This window comes from Somniosus microcephalus, chromosome 26 (assembly GCF_052327205.1).
Source record: "Somniosus microcephalus isolate GS21.2 chromosome 26, FLI_Smic_1.0, whole genome shotgun sequence".
Classification (NCBI taxonomy): domain Eukaryota; kingdom Metazoa; phylum Chordata; class Chondrichthyes; order Squaliformes; family Somniosidae; genus Somniosus; species Somniosus microcephalus.
The window spans coordinates 498,880-525,196 of NC_141012.1; the positions used below are offsets into that span (position 1 = coordinate 498,880).

At 43.6% G+C, this 26,317-nt stretch overlaps 1 protein-coding gene across 1 annotated transcript in view; it reads left to right on the top strand.

Moving 5' to 3' along the window:
* LOC147100180 (glutamate receptor ionotropic, kainate 4-like) overlaps positions 1-26,317 on the top strand; it is a 336,084-nt gene that overhangs the window by 294,396 nt on the left and 15,371 nt on the right. The window contains exons 17-20 of the mRNA XM_085967594.1: positions 462-571; positions 925-1,098; positions 16,839-17,004; positions 17,081-17,306. Coding sequence (XP_085823720.1) covers positions 462-571; positions 925-1,098; positions 16,839-17,004; positions 17,081-17,306 — 676 coding nt within the window. The remainder of the gene's footprint in view (positions 1-461; positions 572-924; positions 1,099-16,838; positions 17,005-17,080; positions 17,307-26,317) is intronic.

The window sequence follows — 26,317 nt, forward strand, 5'->3', positions numbered from 1 at the left end:
GTGCCATTACTTGCACTAAGCACTGGGGCACCACAGGGGGTGTGGCCAGGATGTCAGGTGCCAGCAGCTGTTAAAGGGGTGCCCTTAATGCTCTGCTGCTTAAAATATATATATATTATATATTCAGGGCACAATGACCCCTTTCATAGATTGGTCTTTAGAGGTGCATGATTGATGGATGGTGAGGTTCTTCCCCTGAAATATCCGATTCCAAATTGTCCCTGAATGTCTGGCGTGCACAGGCACTCAATGTTCATTATGGGGAGTACCCGTAAGTTAAAGCATGCCAGCGCCATAATGAACCTGAAGCACTATAGGTGGCAGTTTAAAGTTGTGAGAATTCATATTTCATCCACCTCATCCTTGTTTATTAGTGTGTATGTTGCTGTTTATTGTTATTCCTGCTGTACTGTAGCACAAATATCCCATGCCAATGATGTCCTTTCCTTACTGTATTTCAGGGTAGGAAACCTGGTTATTTTTCCTTCCTGGACCCTTTCTCGCCTGGTGTTTGGCTCTTCATGGTGCTTGCCTATCTTGCAGTCAGTTGTGTTCTCTTCCTTGTAGCCAGGTATAGTCACATGCGAGTCCTGTGAAACCATTATTTGTTTTATTAAGTCCCTCCATATGTACGTCAATGTCTTTATGTATTTGATATTTATTGCCCTAATGTTGATTAAAGTGTCGGGTTTGGCTCAATCACATCTAATGAAACAAGAGCTGAAGAGTTCCTGTTAATGGTCATTAATGATTTGAATAGATGTGTTTTTTAGCTTATAATGTAGGTAGCGTTTGGGCAATACAGGAAACTGCTGTTGTTCTGTTTTGCAGCTGATGAATTTTGACTAGTTAGGTACTAAACCGTGTTGAATAGGCACTTTAACAGCTGCCTCTGTATTTTAGATGCAATGATTTATTTTACAGGTTGTCTCCGTATGAATGGTATAACCCTCAACCTTGCTTTAAAGGAAAATGTAATGTGTTGATCAATCAGTACTCGTTAGGAAACAGCCTCTGGTTCCCAGTGGGTGGCTTTATGCAGCAAGGATCGGAGATCATGCCCCGAGCACTCTCCACGCGCTGTGTTAGTGGAGTATGGTAAGAGATCTCCAACTACTAAAATATAGACTTAGAACAAGTGATACCTGGTGTGGTGTGGGCAATGGCTAACTTTAGAGATGTTAGTTAACAAGTGTCATTAACTATATCTGATCTGTCAGATTCTAGATAGGCAGCATTTAATCTCATTGAAGTATTTCGTATTTAGTAAAATGTACTTAAAAACAAAATATTGCTGATGCAGCAGTGGTGTCTTCTGTCGCGATGGCTGCTGCTATTCCTTTACTATCATTTACAAGGTTCTTTATCAGAGATTAACGGCTAAGGTAAAGAAACATAGAAACAGAAACATAGAAAAATAGGAGGAGGAGTCGGCCAATCGGCCCTTCGAGCCTGCTCCACCATTCAATATGATCATGGCTGATCCTCGATCTCAATACCATATTCCCCCTCTCTCCCCATACCTCTTGATGCCTTTTGTGTCTAGAAATCTATCTATCTCCTTCTTAAATATATTCAGTGACTTGGCCTCCACAGCCTTCTGTGGTAGAGAATTCCGCAGGTTCACCACCCTCTGAGTGAAGAAATTTCTCCTCATCTCAGTCCTAAATGTCCTACCCCGTATCCTGAGACTGTGACCCCCTTGTTCTGGACCCCCCCAGCCAGGGGAAACATCCTCCCTGCATCCAGTCTGTCTAGCCCTGTCAGAATTTTATACGTTTCAATCAGATCCCCTCTCATTCTTCTAAACTCTAGTGAGTACAGGCCTAGTCGACCCAATCTCTCCTCATACGACAGTCCTGCCATCCCAGGAACCTTCGCTGCTATCCCTCTATGGCAAGTATATCCTTTCTTAGGTAAGGAGACCAAAACTGCACACAGTACTCCAGGTGTGGTCTCACCAAGGCCCTGTAAAACTGTAGTAAGACATCCTTGCTCCTGTACTCAAATCATCTTGCAATGAAGGCCAACATACCATTTGCCTTCCTAACTGCTTGCTGCACCTGCATGTTTGCTTTCAGTGACTGGTGTACAAGGACACCCAGGTCCCTCTGTACATCAACATTTCCCAATCTATCACCATTTAAATAATACTCTGCCTTTCCGTTTTTCCTACCGAAGTGGATAACTTCACGTTTATCCACGTTATACTGCATCTGCCATGTATTTGCCCACTCACTCAACTTGTCTAAATCGCCTTGAAGCCTCTTTGCATCCTCCTCACAACTCACAGTCCCACCTAGTTTCGTGTCATCAGCAAACTTGGAAATATTACACTTGGTTCCCTCATCCAAATCATTGATATATATTGTGAATAGCTGGGGCCCAAGCACTGATCCCTGTGGTACCCCACTAGTCACCGCCTGCCACCCCAAAAAAGACCCATTTATTCCTACTCTCTGTTTCCTGTCTGATAACCAATTTTCAATCCATGCCAGTATATTACCCCAATCCCATCTGCTTTAATTTTGCACACTAACCTCTTAAATGGAACTTTATCAAAGGCCTTCTGAAAATCCAAATATACCACATCCACTGGTTCTCCCTTATCTATTCTACCAGTTACATCCTCAAAAAACTCCAGTTGGTTTGTCAAACATGATTTCCCTTTCATATATCCATGTTGGCTTTGTCTAATCCCGTTGATATTTTCTAAGTGTCCTGTTATCACATCCTTTATAATAGACTCTAGCATTTTCCCTACTACTGATGTTAGGCTAACCGGTCTGTAGTTCCCTGTTTTCTCTCTCCCTCCTTTTTTAAATAGTGGAGTTACATTTGCCACCCTCCAATCTGCAGGAGCTGTTCCATAATCTATACAATTTTGGAAGATGACAACCAATGCATCTATTATTTCCATGACTACCTCTTTTAGTACTCTGGGATGCAGATTATCAGGCCCTGGGGATTTATCGGCTTTCAGTCCCATTAATTTCTCCAGCACTATTTTTTTACTAATACTAATTTCCTTTAATTCCTCCTTCTCACTAGGCCCTTGATTCCCTAGCATTTCTGGGAAGTTATTTATGCCTTCTTCCGTGAAGACAGAACCAAAGTATTTGTTTAATTGCTCTGCCATTCCCTTGTTCCCCATTAAAAATTCTCCTGTTTCTGACTGTAAGGGGCCGACATTTGTCTTCACTAATCTTTTTCTTTTTACATACTTGTAGAAGCTTTTATAGTCCACTTTTATGTTCCTTGCAAGTTTATTCTAATACTCTATTTTTCCCCTCTTAATCAATCTCTTGGTCCTGTTTTGATGAACTCTAAACTGTTCCCAATCCTCAGGCTTGCTACTTTTTTCTGGCAGCTTTATATGACTCCTCTTTGGATCTAATACTATCCTTAATTTCTTTTGTTAGCCATGGTTGGGTGGCTTTTCCTTTTGTGTTTTTATGCCAGAAAGGAATGTATAACTTGCAATTCATGCATTCGTTCCTTAAATGTTAGCCATTGCCTATCCACCATCATGCCTTTTAATAAAGCTCCCCAATCTATCATAAGAACATAAGAAGTAGGAGCAGGAGTAGGCCATACGGCCCCTCGGGCCTGCTCCGCCATTCAATAGGATCATGGCTGATCCGAACTTAGACTCACGTCCACTTCCCTGCCCTCTCCCCGTAACCCCTTATTCCCTTATCAGCTAGGAAACTGTCTATCTCCGTTTTAAATGTATTTAATGTCGCAGCTTCCACAGCTCTCTGAGGTAGCAAATTCCATAGATTTACTACCCTCTGAGTGAAGAAGTTTCTCCTCATCTCAGTTTTGAAAGGGCAGCCCCTTATTCTAAGATTATGCCCCCTAGTTCTAGTCTCACCCATCAGTGGAAACATCCTCACCGCATCCACCCGATCAAGCCCCCTCACAATCTTATATGTTTCGATAAGATCGCCTCTCATTCTTCTGAATTCCAATGAGTAGAGGCCCAACCTACTCAACCTTTCCTCATAAGTCAACCCTCTCATCTCCGGAATCAACCGAGTGAACCTTCTCTGAACTGCCTCGAGAGCAAGTATATCTTTTCTTAAATATGGAAACCAAAACTGTATGCGGTATTCCAGGTGTGGCCTCACCAGTACCCTGTATAACTGCAGCAAGACTTCCCTGCTTTTATACTCCATCCCCCTTGCAATAAAAGCCAAAATTCCATTGGCCTTCCTGATCACCTGCAGTACCTACATACTAACCTTCTGTGTTTCATGCATCAGGACTCCCAGATCCCTTTGTACTGTAGCACTTTGCAGTTTCTCTCCATTTAGATAATTTTTTCTGCCAAAGTGCATAACCTCACACTTTCCAACATTGGCCCAGAAATTAGGTTCGGGGGCTTGCCGCGCGTGCAAGCCCCCGATGTGCACTCACCCGGCGCGCCGACATCTGAAGCCTGGGCCTGCTTGGAATTCCTGTCACTGGCCCGGTTCAGATGTCGGTGCGCTGTGCTTACCTGATCCAGCGGCGTAGTTAGCTCGATGTGCTGGCTGGGATCAGGTGAGCACTGTGCAGCCAATCAGGGAAGGGGAAACTCCATTCATGAGTTTGATAGTAAGAACTGTCAAACTCATGAAAAGTACGGGCGCCTAAAAGACTAGTTTAACTTTAAATAAAATTTTTAAAAACATCCCAATAATTAAATAAACTATAAATAACTTTTAAAAACTATTTTAAACAATTAATCAAATTTTTGAAAAAATAATTTTTTTAAAAATCGTTTCTAAAACTACACTTACCTTACTGTAAAGTCCTTAAAAACAATAAAGCTGTGGAAAAAATGTTATAATTTTAAGTAATAGACCGCTTACCTTAAAGAATGAAGCCCTTACGTCTCCTTTTTACATTCGTAAAAGGGAGAGGCCCTTACACACGTGCAAACCTGTGGGGAAAAAAAGAATTTCAGCGCGCACGCGCAGACTCCTGCGCGCACGCATTCGTCCTCTGAACCCCTTGGTTCAGAGGACAGGAAATGACGGTTTTCCGCGCATGCGCTGTGCATGCTGAAAACCGGCACTTCCATCGGGCCTACGCGTGAGTACCCCGTCCGTACTCACGCGTTGGGCCCGGAATTACTGGGCCATTATATTCCAGCTGCCAAATTTTTGCCCACTCACTTAGCCTGTCTATGTCCTTTTGCAGGTTTTTTATGTCCTCCTCACTCACTGCTTTCCCTCCCATCTTTGTATCGTCGGCAAACTTGGATACATTGCACTCAGTCCCTTCCTCCAAATCATTAATATAGATTGTAAAGAGTTGGGGGCCCAGCACTGACCCCTGCGGAACACTACTAGTTACTGATTGCCAACCCGAGAATGAACCATTTATCCCAACTCTTTGTTTTCTGTTAGATAGCCAATCTTCCACCCATGCCAGTATATTGCCCCCAATACTGTGATTTTTTATCTTGTGCAGTAATCTTTTGTGTGGCACCTTGTCAAATGCCTTTTGGAAGTCCAAATACACCACATCCACTGGTTCCCCTTTATCCACCCTGCTTGTTACGTCCTCAAAGAATTCGAGCAAATTTGTCAAACATGACTTCCCCTTCATAAAACCATGCTGACTCTGTCCGATTAAATTATGCTTATCCAAATGTCCTGTTACTGCTTCCTTAATAATGGACTCCAACATTTTACCAACCACAGATGTTAGGCTAACTGGTCTATAGTTTCCAGCCTTTTGTCTGCCTCCCTTTTCAAATAAGGGCGTTACATTAGCAGTTTTCCAATCTGCTGGGACCTTTCCTGAATCCAGGGAGTTTTGGAAAATTACCACCAATGCATCCACAATCCCTACCGCTACTTCTCTCAAGACCCTAGGATGTAAGCCATCAGGTCCAGGGGATTTATCCGCCTTTAGTCCCATTATCTTACCGAGTACCACCTCCTTAGTGATTTGAATCATGTTTAGCTCCTCCCACCCTATAGCACTGTTTGTCCAGTGTTGGGATATTTTTAGTGTCCTCTACTGTAAAGACTGATACAAAATATTTGTTCAGTGTTTTTGCCATCTCCATGTTCCCCACCACTAATTTCCCGGTCTCGTCCTCTAAGGGACCAACATTCACTTTAGCCACCCTTTTTCTTTTTATATAACTGTAGAAACTCTTGCTATCTGTTTTTATATTTTTTGCTAGTTTACTTTCATAATCTCTCTTCCCTTTCTTAATTAATCTTTTAGTTATTCTTTGCTGGCTTTTAAATGCTTCCCAATCTTCTATCCTCCCACTAGATTTGGCTACTTTATATGCCCTTGTTTTCAGTCGGATACTATCCTTTATTACTTTACTTAGCCACGGATGGCTGTCTTTCCTTTTACGCCCCTTTTTCCTCACTGGAATATATTTTTCTTGAAAGTTGTGAAATATCTCCTTGAATGTACACCACTGCTCATGTACCGTCTTACCCTTTAATCTATTTTCCCAGTCCACTTTAGTCAACTCTGCTCTCATACCTTCATAGTCTCCTTTATTTAAGCTTAGTACGCTGGTTTGAGCTCCAACTCTCTCACCCTCCAACTGAATTCGGAATTCAACCATGCTATGGTCACTCATTCCAAGGGGACAGATTTTATTAATCCTGTCTCATTACACAGGACCAGATCTAAGATTGCCTGCCCCCTGGTTGGTTCAGTTACATACTGCTCAAGGAACCTGTCCCTAATGCACTCTATGAACTCTTCCTCAATGCTGCCATGCCCAATTTGATTAGTCCAGTCAATATGAAAGTTAAAATCCCCCATGATTATAGCTGTTCCCTTATTACAAGCCCCAACTATTTCCTGATTTATGCTCCGACCAATAGAGTTGCAACTGTTAGGAGGCCTATAGACTACGCCCACTAGTGACTTTTCCCCTTATTATTCCTTATCTCCACCCAAACTGTTTCACTATCCTGATCCTTTGACCCAATATCATTTCTCACTAATTGCAGTGATCCCATCCTTTATTAACATAGCCACCCCACCTCCCTTTCCTTCCTGTCTGTCCTTCCTAATTGTCAAATACCCCTGGATGTTTAGTTCCCAGTCATGGTCACCTTGCAGTCATGTTTCTGTAATGACCACCAGATCATACTCATGTGTAGTTATTTGTACCGTCAACTCGTCTATTTTGTTACGAATGCTGCGTGCATTCAGGTAAAGAACTTTTAAATATGTTTTGTGACAATTTATTCCTGCTTTTACCCCCTTTACTACTCTACCTTTATCTTTATACATTCTGTCCCTTCCTGACACGCTCTGGTTTTTAATTCCCCCACTGCTACCTTGCTCTATTGCCTTCTCCGCTGACATTTTTATTTTTCACTCTCTTGAAACCTCCCCCCCACTAATTAGTTTAAAGCCCTCTCTACAGCCCTAGTTATTTGATTCGCCAGGATTTTAGTCCCAGCACTGGCCAAGTGAAGTCCATCCCAACAGAACAGCGCTCTCCCGTCCCAGTACTGCTGCCAGTGTCCCAAGAAGCAAAACCCATTTCTCCCACATCAGTCTTTGAGCCATGTATTTAACTCTCTGATTTTATTTACCCTAGCCAAATTTGCTCGTGGCTCAGGTAGTAATCCAGAGATTATTACCCTTGTGGTTCTGCTTTTTTAATTTGGCCCCTAGCTGCTCATACTCCCTCAGCAGAACCTCTTTCCTTGTCCTATCTATGTCGTTGGTACCAACATGGACCATGACAACTGGATCCTCCCCCTCCAAGTTTCTCTCCAGCCCAGAAGAGATGTCCTTAACCCTGGCACTGGGCAGGCAACACAGCCTTCGGGACTCTCACTCTCGGCTGCAAAGAACCCTATCTATTCCCCTAATGATACTATCCCCTACCACTACAACATTTCTTTTTACTCCCCCCACTTGAATGGCCCCTCGTTCCACGGTGCTGTGGCCAGGTTGCTCATCCTCCCTGCAGTCCCTGTTCCTGTCCCCACAGGGAGTAAGAGCCTCAAACCTGTTGGACAAGAGCAAGGGTTGCGGCTCCTCCAACACTACCTCCTGGATCCCAGTACCTGCCTCACTCATAGTCACACCCTCCTGTCCCTGACCACGGAATACATCTGAATCAGTTAATCTAATTGGTGTGACTACTTCCTGGAACACAGAGTCCAGGTAACTCTCCCCCTCCCTGATGTGTCGCAGTGTTTGAAGCTCAGACTCCAGCTCATCAACACGGAGCCAGAGTTCCTCGAGCAGCCAACACTTACTGCAAATGTGATCACTGTGAACATCAATGGTGTCCACCAGCTCCCACATATTGCAGCAGTAACACATCACCTGCTCTGCCATTCTATGTAATTAATTAAATTTATTATTATTATTTTTAAATACCCTCTGCCCCGATTCTAGATGATGAATATCACACCTCTATTTAATTGAACTTACCAACTTATAAAGGTTTAAAAGGAAAGGAAATGTACTCACCAACCAGCCAATCACCTACCAGCTTGGCTGTGATGTCACTTTTGAATTCTGACCTCCCTTTGGAATGTTGCCTGTGGAGCCTGTTTAGGCTGCCTCGCCTCGCTGCTCCGACTCGACACCCACTGCTGCTCCCGGCTGCCTCGACTGGGCCTCGCTGCTCCGCCTCCATGATGTCTGCTAATCCTGAGACTGGCAGGAAACACAAAACAAAAACAGAACAAAAACAGCACCTCACACCCCACTTACCCTAACTCTCTCACTTACCCAAACGCTCATAAGGCACTCTCTGCTGCTAGCACTCCGACTCATAGCCAACTCACTCCTCATACTTTTGTAGTTTCCTTTGTTTAGATTTAGGACCCTAGTTTCGGATTGGACTTCTTCACTTTCCATCTTAATGAAAAATGCTATCATGTTATGGTCACTCTTCCCTAAAGGATCTTGCAAGATTATTAATTAACCCCTTCTCATTGCACAATACCCAATCTAGGATAGCCTGTTCCCTAGTTGTCTCCTCAACGTACTGTTCTAAAAACCATCTCGTACACACTCCAGGAATTCATCGTCCACAGTATTATTGCTAATTTGGTTTGGCCAGTCTATATGTAGATTAAAGTCACCCATGATTACTGTAGTACCCTTGTTACATGCATCTCTAATTTCCTGTTTGATGCCATCCCCTACATTATCACTACTGTTTGGAGGCCTATAGACAACTTCCACCAATGTTTTCTGCCCATTGGTGCATCTTAGCTCCACCCAGGCTGATTCTACATTTTGATTTTCTGAGCCAATATCCTTTTTCACTGGCTCTGATTTCATCCTTTACTAACAATGCCATCCCACCTCCTTTTCCTTTTTATCTGTCCTTCCTAAATATCAAATATCCTTGGATATTCAGCTCCCAGCCTTGGTCACCCTGTAACCATGTCTCCATAATCACAATTATATCGTATCCGCTTACATGTTTTTGTGCTGTTAATTCATCTACCTTATTACGAATGCTTCATGCATTCAGATACAGTGCCTTTAGCTTTGTCTTTTTAACATTTTTAGACATCTTAACATTTTTTTGTACTATGGCCCTATTTGTCTTATTACCTTTTTTTTTATCCGGACCCTATTTGTTAGTGCACTCCTTTGTTTGTATGCTCTGTCCCTTCCTGACAAAAATCTGGTTATCCTTACCCCAATCACTTTCCTGCACTGCTTCCTTGTCTTTTCTCTTTAGCATTCTAGCTTTCTCTCCACCGGGACCCTACCCCCCCCCCCCCAACCTTATTTAGTTTAAAGCCCGATCTACCTCCCTAGTTATTCGATTTGCTAGAAACATAGAAGATAGGAGCAGGATTAGGCCATTCAGCCCCTCGAGCCTGTTCCGCTATTTAATGAGATCATGGCTGATCATCCAAATTCAGTACCCTGTCCCTGCTTTCTCACCATATCCCTTGATCCCTTTAGCCTTAAGAAATATATCTAACTCCTTCTTGAATATATTTAATAAGTTTGCTTCAACTGCCTTCTGTGTCTTCTGGGTAGAACTCTGGTCCCAGCATGGTTCCGGTGTAGTCCATCCCAACGGAACAGCTCTTTCCCCTGTACTGGTGCCAGTGCTCTATGAATTGATACCCACTTCTCCCACACCAATCTTTGAGCCATGCATTCATCTCCCTGATCCTATTGACCCTGTGCCAATTTGCTTGTGGCTCCGGTAATAATCCAGAGATTATGACCTTTGTGGTTCTGCTTTTTAATTTAGTCCCTAGCTGCTCAAACCCTCTCAGCAGAACCTCTTTCTTTGTCCTACCTATGTCGTTGGTACCTATGTGGATCACGACAACTGGATCCTCCACGCCCCCCCCCCCACTCCAAGTTCTTCTCCAGCCCGGAGGAGATGTCCTTTATCCTGGCACCAGGTAGGCAACATAGCCTTCGGGACTCACGCCACTGGCTGCAGAGAGCAGTGTCTAACCCCCTCACTATACTGTCGCCTACTACAACCACCTTCCTTTTTACTCCCCCCACTTGAACGGCTTCCTGTACCACGGTGCCATGGTCAGTTTGCTCGTCCTCCCTGCCGTCCTCGCACTTGTCCACAAAGGTTGCAAGAACCTCAAATCTATTGGACAAGTGCAGGGACTGAGGGTCCTGCAATACTACCTCCTGGATCCCCGTACCTCACTCGCAGTCACACCCTCCTGTCCCTGACCACGTGTCAATTCTAAAGTATTTAATCTAAGGGGTGTGGCTGCCTCCTGGAGCAAAAGGTCCAGGTAACTTTCTCCCTCCCTGATATCTCGCAATGTCTGCAGCTCGGACTCCAGCTCCTCAGCTCGGAGCTGAAGTTCCTCAAGCCGCAGACACTTACCGCAGATGTAGTCACCCTGGACAAAAATGTCCACAAGCTCCCACATATTGCAGCAGCAACACATTTCCTGTTCTCCCATTATTTTATTTGTTTAATTAATTAGTTTAGTGTTAATCAAATTATTTACCTCATTTAGTTTATTAAATTAATTAAATAAAGTTTAGTTTTTAAAATTTAGTTATATGTTAACTTAAAACTTAGCCCTGTACAGTCACTACCAATCACTTACCTGCCTTACCTGTGATGTCACACTGCCGTTTTCTCTTGTTGATGCAGGTCTGCTGCTGCTTTTATCCCTGCTCTCAGGCCTCAGTCTGCTCCCGTTCAGGTCCGCCGCCACTCTGTGGGAGAAGTTAGGAAAAGCAAGCACCTCCTTCCCCCACTTCACTGAACTCCCACACTTACCAAACTCCCAGTTGTTCACTCTGTGCTGGCTGCACTCACATACTGTTTGTGACTGAGATGAGTCAGCATTGCTCTGCTACTGTTTGAGGAACCAGTTTTATCCAGTTAGCTAATTAACTAACTACAGCAGCTCTCCAGCAGGAGAGCTTGTTTGTTTGTCTCTGCTTAAACCTGAAGAAACTTAAAAATTTAAAGTTTAAATTTTAACTACCAGTTGATCTTACTTAAGAGCTGCTAGCAATTAACACTAGATTTTTAAGTAGATTAACCCTTAAAACTCCCACACTTACTAAACTCCCATTTGTTCACTCTGTGTTCACTGCATGAAATGCAATGTAAAGTCATGACATTTGATTTTTAAAAAGGTTAAAAATGAGAAACATATGCAAATATACATGGAATCTTTTTGGGCTAAAAAAAAAAAGGGTCCCTGCCAACCCCAATGGTCATTCTTGGGAGTCCTGTTGATAAATGGAAATTGGACGAAGGTATTAAAAGCAAACTCTCCAAAATTACAGAAGAATTAAAATTGGAGGCAGAGCAAATACTGAGGAGTAGTGCAATGCTGATTAAGGAGTATTTGGATCTTTCAGCAAGACTGGGCCAGTAGATGAAAAATGCAGTTGAATGTAATCTATTATGGAGTGAGAAACTGAACTAGGGAGTAGATAGCAAAAGAAAGAGTTGTACGGTATACTCATCAGCCAAGGGATTTGGGAGTTCATGTAGAAAGCTGTTTAAAGCATCAGACTAGCATATAACTGCCAGAGAAAACAAACAAGATACTAGCTTGAATTAGCAAAAAGAATATAAATCAAAAAAGCTGCATTGTTACTGTATTTGTTATGACACTGAGGGAGTTTGAGAAGTTAGGGTCTAAATTAATAAGCAGAACCTCAAGGGTAATAATCTCTTGGTTACTACCTGAGCCACGCGCAAATTGGCATAGGGTCAAGCAGATCAGAAAGTTAAATGTGTAGCTCAAAGAGTGGTGTGGAAAAAAGAGGTTTCAATTCATGGGGCACTGGCACCAGTACTGGGGAAAGAGGGAGCTGTTCCTTCAGGTTGTGCTCGACTTAAACCGGGCTAAGACCAGCATCCTCGCAAATCGAATAACTAGGGCTGTAGATAGGGCTTTAAACTAAAAAAGGGGGGGAAGGGTCAGGTGAGGGGAAATTTAGAAACCTAAAGATAAAGGTCAAGGCAATAGAGCAGTGTAGTGATTTGAATGTGATGGGAAATGCAGAGAGTTTAACGGTAGCAGTGCAGCAGAGAATCAGATCAAAGCAGGGAATAATGGTAAAATATTTAAATTAAAGGCTCTTTATCTGAATGCATGAAGCATTTGTAACAAGATAGATGAACTAATGGCACAAATAGAGATACATGGGTTGATTTAATAGCTATTACAGAGACGTGGTTGCAAGATGACCAAGGTTGGCAACTAAATGTTCCAGGGTACTTGACATTTCGAAAAGACAGGCAGAATGGAAAAGGAGGGGGTGGGGGTAAGCCCTGATAATAAAGGATGACATAAGGACAGTAGAGAGAAAGGATCTCGGCTCGGAAGATCAGGAAGTAGAATCAGTATGGGTGGAAATAAGGAATAACAAGGGGCAGAAAACACTGGTGGGAGTAGTATATAGGCCCCCTAACAGTAGCTATACAGTTGGACAGAATATTAATCAAGAAATAGTAGGAGCCTATAACAAAGGTATGCAATAATCTTGGGGGACTTTAATCTTCATATAGACTGGACAAATCAAATTGGCAAAGGCAGTCTGGAGGACGAGTTCATGGAATGCATTCGGGACAGTTTCCTAGAACAATACATCATGGAACCAACCAGTGAACAGGCTATTTTAGATCTTGTATTGTGTAATGAGAGAGAGTTAATTAGCAATCTCATAGTAAAGGATCCTCTGGGGCAGAGTGATCATAATATGATAGAATTTCACATTAAGTTTTACAGTGAGTTGCCTAAGTCTGAAACTAGAGTCTTAAACTTAAATAAAGGCAATTACATAGGTATGAGGAGCGAGTTAGCGAAGGTATATTGAAAAAAATAGATTAAAAGGTATGGCGATAGAGAAGCAGTGACTAGCATTTAAAGAAACATTTCATAATTCTCAACAAAAATACATTCCATTGAAAAACAAAAACTCCATGGGAAAAGTGATCCATCCGTGGCTAACTAAAGAAATTAAGGATAGCATTAGATTGAAAGAAGAAGCTAATAATGTTGCGAAGAATAGTAGTAAGCCTGAGAGTTGGAAAAGTTTCAGAAACCAGCAAAGGACAACCAAAAAATTGATATGGTGTGGAGATGCCGGAGTTGGACTGGGGTGGACAAATGTAAGAAGTCACACAACACCAGGTTATAGTCCAACAGCTTTATTTGAAATCACAAGCTTTCGGAGCGTTGCTCCTTCGTCAGGTGAAGTGGAGAAATGCATAAAGACACATATAGTCTGACTATATAAGCTGTGTCTTTATGCATTTCTCCACTTCACCTGACGAAGGAGCAGCGCTCCGAAAGCTTGTGATTTCAAAAAAATTGATAAAAAGGGAAAAAATAGAATATGAGAGAAAACTAGCAAGAAATATAAAAACAGATTGTAAGAGCTTCTACAGGTATGTAAAAAGGAAGAGAGTAGCAAAAGTAAATGTTGGTCCCTTAGAGGCTGAGACAGGAGAAATTATTATGGGGAATAATGAAACAGCAGAAACGTTAAACAAATATTTCACAGTAGAAGACACAAAAAGCATACTAAAAATGATAGGGAACCAAGGGTCTAATGAGGGTGAGGAACTTAACATAATTAATATAAGTAGAGAAAAAGTACTAGAGAAACTAATGGGACTAAAAGCTGATGAATCCCCTGGACCTGATGGCCTACATCCTAGGGTTCTAAAAGACTGCAGAAATAGTGGATGCATTGGTTTTGATCTTCCAAAATTCCTTAGATTCTAGAGCGGTCCCAGCAGATTGGAAGGTAGCAAATGTAACACCGCTATTCAAGAAAGGAGACAGAGAGAAAACAGGGAAAATTGTCAGGAAAATGCTGGAATCCATTGTTAAGGAAGTGGTATCAGGGCATTTAGAAAATCATAACATGATTAGGCAGAGTCAACATGGTTTTATGAAAGGGAAATCGTGTTTGATGAGTTTTTTGAGGATGTAACTAGCAGGGTAGATAAAGGGGAACCAGTGGATGTAGTATATTTGGATTTCCAAAAGGCATTCGATAAGGTGCCACATAAAAGGTTATTACACAAGATAAGGGTTCATGGGTTTGGGGGTAATATAGTAGCATGGATAGAGGATTGGTTAACAGACAAAAAACAGAGAGTAGGGATAAACGGGTCTTTTTCAGGTTGGCAGGCTGTAACTAGTGGGGTGCCACAGGGATCAGTGCTGGGGCTTCAGCTATTTACAATCTATATTAAATGACCCCGTCTGCTTTCTCAAGTGGACATAAAAAATCCCAAGGCACTATTTCAAAGATGAGCAGGGGAGTTATCCCCAGTGTCCTGACCAATATTTATCCCTCAATCAACATAACAAAAACAGTTTATCTGGTCATTATCACATTGCTGTTTGTGGGAGCTTGCTGAGCGCAAATTGGCTGCCGCGTTTCCCACATTACAACAATGACTACACTCAAAAAGTACTTCATTGGCTGTAAAGTGCTTTGAGAAGCCTGGTGGTCTTGAACGGCGCTATATAAATGCAAGTCTTTCTTTTTCTTTCTAGATGAAGGAACCGAGTGTAATGTATCCAAGTTTGCTTACGATACAAAGCTAGGTGGGACAGTAGGCTGTGAGGAGAACACAAAGGGCTAGAAATTTGCCTTTTGTGCACCTGCCATTAACTCCAACAGGGGTGCAAAGGGCTTATTATCCCGGGGGGGGCGGTGAAAAAAGCGCCTCCTGAGAAATTCGGCAGAGCGTTGCTGAGGCACTACCTGATAGCGGCGCGCCCCTGCCGGTAGCGCCCCGGTGGCTCTGTCACCGGCGATTACGTCATCGCCATGCGCCGCAACCCCTTAGTGCCCCACCGTGGCCCCTTACTGCCCCGTGGCAGAAATTCAGTTGCGCCCCGCAGGCTGCCGCGGGCGGTGTCAGTGCCAGCCTCGCAGGTCGCAAGCCAGGCCAACCTCCGCTCACGAGGCGGTATTTAAAGGGGAGGTGCAGCCGCGACCCGCGCCGCCATTACCTTGTGTGTGTGGCATCATCCTGGCTGCCATCACGCAGCCCAGCACCGCGTCCCGGTGCCGGGCTGAGACCCTAGCACCACGCCGCCCTAGTGGCCTAGTTGGGGCCATCGGAGGCCCTGCAGAGTACGCAGCGGCCCTCCCCTTTAACTGAAGGGGAGGGGCATTGAAACATGGCAGCGCTCTGCGAAGCCCCCGCGGAACGCTGCCGATTGCGCCCCGAGATCGCCTCGGTTACCGCCCCACCAGGAAGTGGAGCGCCCAAGATTACGCTCCATTTCCTGTGTGGGACGGTACTTCTGCGCCGGGCGCTAAATGTCCGGCCTTAACTCGATCACCTCCCCCAAACGGGGCGTAACCGAATTTTGTGCCCAAAGAGTCTGCAAAGGGAGATAGATAGACTGAGTGAGTGGGCAGTAAGGTGGCAGGTGGAGTATAATGTAGGGAAATGTGAGGTTATTCACTTTGGTTGGAAGAATAGAAAAACAGAATATTTTTTAAATGGTGAGAAACTTTTAAATGTTGTCGTTCAGAGAGATTTAGGTGTCCTTGTGGAAGAAACGCAAAAAGCTAGCATGTAGGTACAGCAAGCAATACAGAAGGCAAATGGCATGTTGGCCTTTATTACCTTGTGGAGTTCAGGCCATGACCCAGGCCTAGTCCCCAAGTGGCCCCGTGTTCATCAGCTGGCAGGCCAGTATACCAACCTGTCACTCTTCCACCCCCCGCCTTGGAGTCCCCTTCTCTGGCCACGTCCCATCTGAGGCGCTATCTTCGTTTGGGGTGGGCTGAAGCTCCCTCTGCCCCAAAACAAGGCAGTAACTGGGGGGAGGCCAGTCCCAGCCTAATTTCCGGCTATTCTGCAGCACTTGCTGGAATTGCTGGCATTAACATTAGTGGTTGAGTCATGGAAGAGGCCCCTATATTAACCTCTTTGCTGTGGAAAGTGTGCATGAGAGAGAAATTTTACAAATTGGTGAAAAATAAATAAATGACAAAAAGAAAAGACTCTGTAGCTTTCTGAGCTAACTGTTCACTCATCATTGGGAACTTGTCCAGGAAATTCCTGTTGAATTGCTGCTGGAGATCGAAAGGTCTGTTTGGATTGTAACAGTCGGGGGGTAGGAGGAAATCTTGTGTATTATTCTGGTCTCCTTAAAGTTTATTCTAGGAGCTAACCTTTGAGATTATAAAGAGCTGTGAGGATATAGTTGTGGTGTATGGGATCACTAATGAGGTTTGTTAAATAGTCAATAGAGTTCTGTTAGATACTGAAACAGCCAATTTACCAAAGATACAACTCTTGTCAATCTAGACTTCAGCGCTATTTTTCCAAAGTCTTATCTTTTGTTGGCCTGAGTATATATCTTTCTGTTCAGGTGGGCTTTTACACTGATTATCATATCATCGTACACAGCCAATCTGGCTGCCTTCCTCACTGTGCAGAGAATGGATGTACCAATAGAAGCAGTTGATGATCTCGCTGACCAGACAAACATTGAATATGGAACAATTCAAAGAGGATCAAGCATGACTTTCTTCCAGGTAAAACACAACCAATAGTTTCATTTTCTGCTATTAACTGGTTCAGTATTACTGAGAAATGTCACTTTGCTTCCAGAATTCTCGATACCAGACCTACCAGCGAATGTGGAACTATATGCACTCCAAACAGCCAAGTGTCTTTGTGAAAAGCACAGAAGAAGGAATTTCTCGAGTTTTGAACTCCAACTATGCCTTTTTATTAGAGTCGACCATGAATGAGTACCATCGACAACGTAATTGCAACCTTACACAGATTGGTGGTCTCCTGGATACCAAGGGATATGGTATAGGCTTGCCGCTCGGTGGGTCAAACTAGCATTCAGTAACATTTCTTTGGCAATTATTAAATACGCATAATTTAATGAGGCAATTATGATTTTAAGCCTATAGACAAAGAGAGTGGCTGCCACATTCAAGTCCGCGATTTCCCCTACCTCAGCAGGTCCTTAGCGGGTGACATCGGTGGCGGGTCCCGGCCTCGCTGCTGGCTCCAGCCCGCTGTCCAAAATGATTTTCCCCTGATTAGGCTTGTTATGCACGCCCAGCGCATTTGCCGACCAATTGAAGGAAGCGGGTCTGATGATGTTATTTGATGACGCGTCATCAGCCAGTTTCCTGAAAGGGACCATGTGCAAATTGATTTTGACAGTTGTGCTGTCAGTGTTCAATAGCATTGAGGTGCTGCAAACACTGACAAGCACTGCACAGAGGTGCATGGCTGCACCCAGGCTCTCCCATGATTTCCTCCATATGCTTATGGAGGGAGTCACAGCATGCAAGAAGGTCCTCTTCCCTTCCAATGGGTGGAAGAGACCTCCCCAGAAGACCAACGCAGCCTGGTTGCATATTGCACAAGAAGACACAAGCATGGATGTTGTCAGGAGGACCAGGCTGCAGTGGCACAAACCTTTCAATGATCTCAGTAGATCACGAAATGTTAGTACAAAACCACACTCAACCTCATCCTGCTGTGCCACTCATCACATCCCCATCACTATGTCTTCCCTACCCTACTCTTGCACATCCTTACTCACACCAACTTACCTTGCACCTCCACCCATCCCTCTCTATCTACATTGATGAGTGTGAAAGGAATGGCTTAGGCATTGTAGGGATACTTTATGGTGTTGGTGTGGGGCGGTGCCAACCTGGCGCATCATGTGGCAGCCAGGGTGTACAGCATCAAGTGAAGTAAATCTGGCCATGGTGAGGCCATCTCTGGCCTCCCGGGCAGCAATGTGGTTGGGTGCTGATGCCCTGTGTCCTGTGCAGCATCGGTTGATTGTGGAGAAGGTTGGTGTTGTTGTTGGTGCTGCTGGTGTGCCTGGTGCTGCTGGTGTTGGGGCTGACCATGGTGGGATTCCGATGACCAAGGTGAGATAGTTTCAAGGGCACCGATGCTAATGTAATAAATAGCAGGTGAACTTGAGATGACAGATGCGATCTGTCATTGGTGAGAGAGGTTGTTCCAATAAGGTGACACTGGATAGAGAGTTTACTCCAAACACTTGCAACTTGCATAAAGCTCAATCTGTCTTCCAAATGCAGTAAGCAACAGCTTCTGTGCTTGGAAAGTGAACAGCTGTGAGATGGGAGCTTTTATAGCACATTTGCAGCTATCAAGAAATGAGATGATTCCATGGTCATACAACTCCCGACCTCCTTACTTGACGTGATCCCCGAGCAGCTTGGACCCTGTAGGCGACCTCGTAAAATGTAAATGTGAGCTCAAAATACTTCTTAATGGGTCGTTAACAAGGTCATAATGACTTGAATTCCCTCCCCCGCCACTGCGTGTCAGGTCTGTTCAGCGCGGACAGACTCGACATCTGGGAAAGGCGCATGGCGGCAGGTTGACAGCGGTGTCCCGACCTGCTGTCATAAAAAACATTTTCCCACTGACCCACCACCGAACGTGTCCGCTGACTCCCTGAAAAATTCCCCCCCAAGAATCAAAGAGTCTCATGTCGAGCTTCAGGTTTTATAATAATAAATATATTTTGAAAGGTGCAGAATTCATGTAAAAGTTCTTAAATTAATTCTCCACCTCTTGAAACTGTTCAAAAACACCTTCACTGAACCAATATAAGCCGGGGAGAGAAATCTGTACTCTAACAATCAGAAATAAAAGCAAATGATGCTGAAAATACAAAACAGGTCAGTCAACATCTTTAAAGAGAAAGGACAGATTATGACACGTGATCTTTCACGAGAACTGAAGACTGAAAGCTGAGCAGGCATTTTAATAAGGTTGAAAAAACTGAGAAAGACAAAGGGGGAGGTGGGTGAGGGAGTAACAAATGACCTGAAAGTGCTTCGTTCAAAACTTTTAGATGATATAAAAGATATTCATTGAAGTAATGGAGAAATATTAAAAGAACAGAAGAATATATAAATAATGTAGGGCGATAATATATTTCCCCTACAAACAAACACACAAAAATAGAGTAAAAAGAAAACGGTAGGTCCAAATGCAGCAAAACTTAAAACAATAAATGCTGGCAAATGACATTGTGTTCACTAACTGAGGGTCAGCAGCATGGACTCAGACCCCAGAATCACTGGATCCAAATCCAAACCCACTATATCTTCCAGCCACATTTCTCCACCATCTTTACCCTACAGAACAGTCTGAATTCAGTTATTTGTGGTTTACCAGATGATCCTGATGGCAGAGAAATCCATGAAAGGGTGAAAGATAGATCCATAAATAGAAACAGATACATTTCAGCACAGGAAGAGTCTCAGGCCCTTTAGTTTGAGCTGAATTTACGACCCTTTTGGGGAGCTGATTTTCCCACTTTTCCCACAGTCCCACTTTTCTGCTTTCTCCCCAAACTAATCCAGTTTTCCTGCTTTCTACCAATGCCCTTTTAAATATTTTTAAAGGTAATTATTCACTTTCTGTGTGAAAAAGTTTCTTCTAATCTATCTCTTGATGCACCTGGTGCTTATCCTGAGATTGTGGTCACTTGTCTTCAATTTCCCACCAATGTAAATGTTCGATATTAACCTTGTCTATCCCTAACATCATTTTTGAACACCTCTGTCAATTCACCCCTCAATCTTCTCAGTTTGAGCGAATACAGCCCTAGTTACTCTAGCCTTTCCTTATAACTCCAACCCGTTATTCTGGTATAATTCTAGCACTTCTGCAGGGCCATTCTATCTTTCTTATAGCCAGGAGATGTGGTCTAACAGTAGAGGCCAATTCATTAAATATATTCAAGAAGGAGTTGGATATATTTCTCAAGGCTAAAGGGATCAAGGGGCAAGGGGTATGGGGAGAAAGCAGGGACCGGGTACTGAATTTGGATGATCAGCCATGATCGCATTGAATGGCGGAGCAGGCTCGAGGGGTCGAATGGCCTACTCTTGCTCCTATCTTCTGTAGGCCCCTCGAGCCTGCTCCGCCATTCAATGAGATCATGGCTGATCATCCAAATTCAGTACCCTGTCCCTGCCTTCTCCCCATATCCCTTGATCCCTTTAGCCTTAAGAAATATATCTAACTCCTTCTTGAATATATTTAACGAATTGGCCTCAACTGCCTTCTGTGGTAGAGAATTCCACAGGTTCACCACTCTCTGGGTGAAGAAATTCCTCCTCATCTCAGTCCTAAATGGCTTACCCCTTATCCTTAGACTATGACCCCTGGTTCTGGACTCCCCGGCCATCGGAAACATCCTTCCTGCATCTAGTCTGTCCAGGCCTGACAGAATTTTATAGGTTTCGATGAGATCCCCTCTCAATTTTCTAAACTCCAGTGAGTATAAGTCCAATTGACACAATCTCTCCTCATACGTCATTCCTGCCATCCCAGGTATCAGCCTGGTGAATCTTCGCTGCACTCCTTCCATGGCAAGAAAGTCCTTCCTCAGATAAGGTGACCAAAACTGCACACAATACTCAAGGTGCGGTCTCACCAAGGCCCTGTACAACTGCAGCAAGACATCCTTGTTCCTGTACTCTAACCCTCTTGCTATGAAGGCCAACATACCATTTGCCTTCTTAACCGCCTGCTGCACCTGCATGCTTACCTTCAGCGACTGGTGCACAAGAACACCCAGGTCTCATTGCACTTCCCCTTCTCCCAATCTATTGCCATTCAAATAATAATCTGCCTTCCTGCTTTTGCCACCAAAGTGGATAACCTCACATTTATCCACATTATAGTGCATTTGCCATGTTTCTGCCCAATCACCCAACCTGTCCAAATCGTACTGGAGTTTCACGACATCCTCCTCACTGCATACCCTCCCACCCAGCTTTGTGTCATCTGCAAATTTGGAGATATTACATCCAATTCCCTCGTCCAGATCATTAATATATATTGTGAACAGCTGGGATCCTAAGACCGATCCTTGCGGTACCCCACTAGTCACTGCCTGCCACTCGGAAAACGATCGTTTATTCCAACTCTTTGCTTTCTATCCGCCAACCAGTTCTCTATCCAAGTCAATACCTTGCCCCCAATCCCATGTGCCTTAATTTTGCACGCTAATCTCTTATGCGGGACCTTATCGAAAGCCTTCTGAAAGTCCAAATACACCACATCCACTGGTTCTCCCTTATCTGTTTTACCAGTTACATCCTCAAAAAATTCCAGTAGATTAGTCAAGCATGATTTACCTTTTGTAAGTCCATGTTGACTTTGTCCGATCCTGTCACTGCTTTCCAAGTGCTCTGCTATTACTGTACATCTTTTATAATGGACTCTAGCATTTCCCCCATTACCGATGTCAAGCTTACCGGTCTATAATTTCCCGCTTTTTCTCTACCACCTTTTTTGAATAGTGGGGTAACATTAGCTATCCTCCAATCGATGGGTACTGTTCCAGAGTCTATCGAGTTCTGGAAGATGACCAGCAATGCATCTACTATTTCTAGGGCCACTTCCTTAAGAACCCTAGGATGTAGATTATCAGGCCCTGGGAATTTATCGGCCTTCAGTCCCATCAATTTTCCTAACACCATTTCCCTACAAATACAGATTTCTTTCAGTTCCACCCTTTCATCAGATCCTATGTTCCCTGGCATCTCTGGGAGGTTATTTGTGTCCTCCTTTGTGAAGACAGAACCAAAATATGTATTTAGTTGGTCTGCCATTTCTTTGTTCCCCATTATAAATTCCCCTGATTCTGACTGCAAGAGGCCTACGCTTGACTTCACCAATCTTTTTCTCTTCACATATTTATAAAAGCTTTTACAGTCAGTTTTTATGTTCCCTGCAAGCTTACTCTCATATTCTATTTTCCCCTTCTTAATTAATCCCTTTGTCCTTTGTTGAATCCTAAACTGCTCCCAATCCTCAGGATTATTGCTTTTTCTGGCCAATTTATATGTCCTCTCCTTGGATCTTATGCTATCCCTAATTCCCTTGTTAGCCACGGTTGAGTCACCTTTTTTCTTTTATTTTTTGCCAAACTGGGATGAACAAATTCTGTAGTTCGTCCATTCGGTCTTTGAATGTTTGCCATTGCCTATCCACCGTCAACCCTTTGAGTGACATTCCCCAATCAATCCTACCCAATTCGCGCCTCAGACCATCGTAGTTTCCTTTATTTAAATTTAGGACCCTAGTCTCTGAGTCAACTAATTCATTCTCTGTATGTTTCTATGTTTATGTTTCTATTTTGTACAGTCATTATGAACTCTTCACTTTAGTATTCAATCTCTCTTGATATAAACCCCCAAATCGCATTTGCCTTCTTTAAGACTTTTTTTTAAACTGTCCACCCACTTTTAAGGACTTCTGTATCTGCATATCTCACCACAGCAGTACAGAATTTGCCATTTACAGTATCTTTCAATTCATTACATTTTGGGAACAAAAATAATCAGTTTACATTTTTTCTGTTTAAACTGCACTGCCTCTTAACTGCCCATTTTCCCTAACCTGTGTGTGTGTCCTCCTGTAGTCGCCTGAATTTGTCCTGACAGTTTGCTTCTCGTCCCAGTTTGGTAACATCAGCAACCATTGACGTGGTCTCTTTACATCTAAGTCCAGTGTTACGTTTTTGGGTTTTATGCTAGATATTGTACTGGCCATTCCTGTAAGAAGATCTCACTGCCTCTATGGAACAGAGTATGCTTCTACCTGTCCAGTAGCTCGGTAAATAATAGTGAGGCCCAGGGACCGAACAAAGAAACAATAAACAGACGCCTGAAACAAAAACAGAAAATGCTGGAAACACTCAGCAAGTCAGTCAGCACCTGTGGAGAGAGCAGATGGATTAACACTTTTGGTGTAGATCTGCTCTGATGAAGGGTCAACACCTGAAATGTTAACTCGTCCGTTCTTTCCTCAGATGCTGATTAAATGGAGAATTCTTGCCACAGTATTTTTGTTTACTGGAATATATGATGTGCCATCACAAAATTCTCCTCATTATCAGTACATAAACTGAATATACACGCAGTCCAAGACGTAGAGTATAGCACAACTGGAAATATTTATTTAACACAGAACAAGTAAGTGAATAGTAATTAGTGCAAAACATTATATTTACAGTAGTATTATACTTACCGTACTATTCACCTTGATATATCAAAAACAACAAAAAGCAGATTAAGGTAGGTTTGGAGTGCATGTGTGTAAATGCACAGAGCATGGTAAATAGGTTTGGTGAGCTGCAGGCACAAGTTGCCACATGAGGTTATGATATAGTGGTGATAACGGAGACATGGCTCAAATAAGGGCAGGATTGGGAATTGGATATATGCTTGAAAAGGAAAAATGTGCAGGGCAGTGGGGAAAGGGACTAATTGGACAGCTCTTTCAAAGAGCCGGCACAGGCACGATGGCCTGTTTCTATGTTGTATGATTCTATGAACAAATATTCTCTTAAGCTAGCTCTCAACATACAATTATTCTTTGAAACATGGTTATTCACTTTTTACATGGTGAAATAGTGAAACCTTACCATGGAGTTACTGACTTAACACAATCTCTCCACTGCCCTCAGACAGACTCCCAATCGCGATCGCTCCAGATAAACCCACACTTGAAACTTCTGGTCACAGAGCTGTGCATCAAAGGATTACAGCCAATCATTGCCTCTTCTTACACATCTTGGCCCAGAAATTCCAGAACGGGGCTTGCAGCGCGTGCAAGCCCCGTATTTACACTTACCCCGCGCTACTGCCGATCAGCTCCAGGGACGCCTGGAATTGGTGTTTCCAGAAGAAGAATCCCGGGCAGCGTATGACGTCACGCCGCCCAGGAGTGCAGCCAGCGCGAAGCCAGGAGCGTGCAGTGCAAGTGAGACACGCCCCTTGAGGTCTCAGTTTCACTGGACACACCCCCAATGTTTCTGTCAAGCTGCTAACCATTTTTACATGCAAAGCAGCAGTTTAAATAGGTTTTTGGAAGTTTTTTGAAGATTTTGGTAACTTTTATAAACTTTTTTAAATGTTTACATTATTTTGAGTAATCTGAAGTAGTTTTAAACAGAATTAAAGCAATGTAAAGACTTTTAAAAGCCCTAAAAGAATTTTTTTAATTCCATTTATTTATTTAGCAATGTCGTCGTCATACGTGTCTTCACACTGTTCCCTTTGGGGAACTGTATGAAGTGGTGGAAGGATTTATGGCCATGATTAACGCTCATTCCGTGACCGTAACCATCTTTGAACCAGGTATTAGCGCGGTTAGTCCTATGGCGGGAGGGTTTTACGGGCTCCCACAAGCTATACAAGGAGGGGGGGCCACCCACACCCACGGACGCAAATATCCCACTGGATGTCAACCCAGAATTTAGAGCCGGAGCTCCGACTCCACTTGCCGGGACTGTCTGGAGCGGGGTTCGAAACCCTACCCTGATCTGGCCCAGCGGCGGGGATCCTACCGCTATGACAAAGGCCCAATCCAATTAGCAACGTGAAATGGCAGCATAGGGCTCCAGTCACGGGGAGGGAAAAGGCGCAGGAAACGTATGGGTGTCACCTTTTGTGCGGAGTGGGCCTTTTGCGTAGCAGTAAGCATCCCCGCCGCTGGGCCAGAAGGAGTAGGGTTTTGAACCCCACTCCAGACAGTCCCGGCAAGTGGAGTCGGAGTTCCAACTTTAAATTCTGGGTGGACATCCAGCGGGATACTTGCGTCCGTGGGTGTTGGTGGCCCCCCCCCCCCAGATGGGTTGTGGGAGCCCGTAAAACCCTCCTGCCATAGGACTAACCACCCTAATGGCTGGTTCAAAGATGGTTACGGTCACGGAATGAGCGTTAATCACGGCCATAAATCCTTCCACCACTTCATACAGTTCCCCAAAGGGAACAGTGTGAGGATACGTACGATGATGACCTCTTGCGCAATGCACCTCCTTGGACCCTCAGTCGCAGATGCGAGGGGGCAAGTCGTGCAATTGTTAAATTTTTCATTTTATTGACATGTAAAATGTTGGCCCAGTAATTCCCTTCCAAATGCGCGAGTACGGTCGGGGTACTTACGCATCTGGCTGGATGAAATGCCGGTTTTCAGCATGCACAGTGCATGTGGGGAAAACCGGCATTTCCTGTCCTCTGAACGAAGGGGTTCAGAGGCAGAACGCGTGCGACTGCACAGGCAGCGCGTGCGCAGTATAATTCGCCGCTTTCATTAATGCTTTCAGTGAGGTCAAGTCATTACAACTTACACATGAAAAAAGCATGGGTACAGTTGCTCCAGAGGCTGCGGAGGAAGATATTTATTATTGTGGAGCTTCTGAAAGTATGTATGTCTGTATATATTCCTTTGCGTGTTATGTATATATTCCTTTACTTATGTGTATGAATGTATTATTTAATTATGACTTTCAGAGAAAGTAACTTATTGGAAAATCATAATTAAAAACATACATTCATACACATTAGTAAAGGAATATAAAACATACATACATATACGTAAAGGAATATATGTGGACATACATACATAACTCATTCTCACATTCCATTCACACAGCCACAATTGCTCCTTCTACCTACCGTTCTGAAAACCCTTTTTTTTTTAAATAAAAAAATTAAAAATTTTAACTTTAAAACTTACTTAAAATTTCTTAAAATAACTTCCCTCCCTTTCCCAAACAAAAATATTGCATTTCAGAAGCTCCACGATAAAATGTTTCTTCCTCCGCAGCCAATGAACCACTTTACACTTGCTTTTTTCAAGTGTAAATTCTGAGGACTTACCCTCACGGATTTCATGAATGAAATCTACGAAGTTCACTGCGCAAGCGCTGCCTGTGCAGTCGCACGCGCTCGAGGTCTGGAAATGCCGGCGTTCCCCGCATGCACTGTTCATGCTGAACGCCGGCATTTCCAACGGCCAGATGCGTGA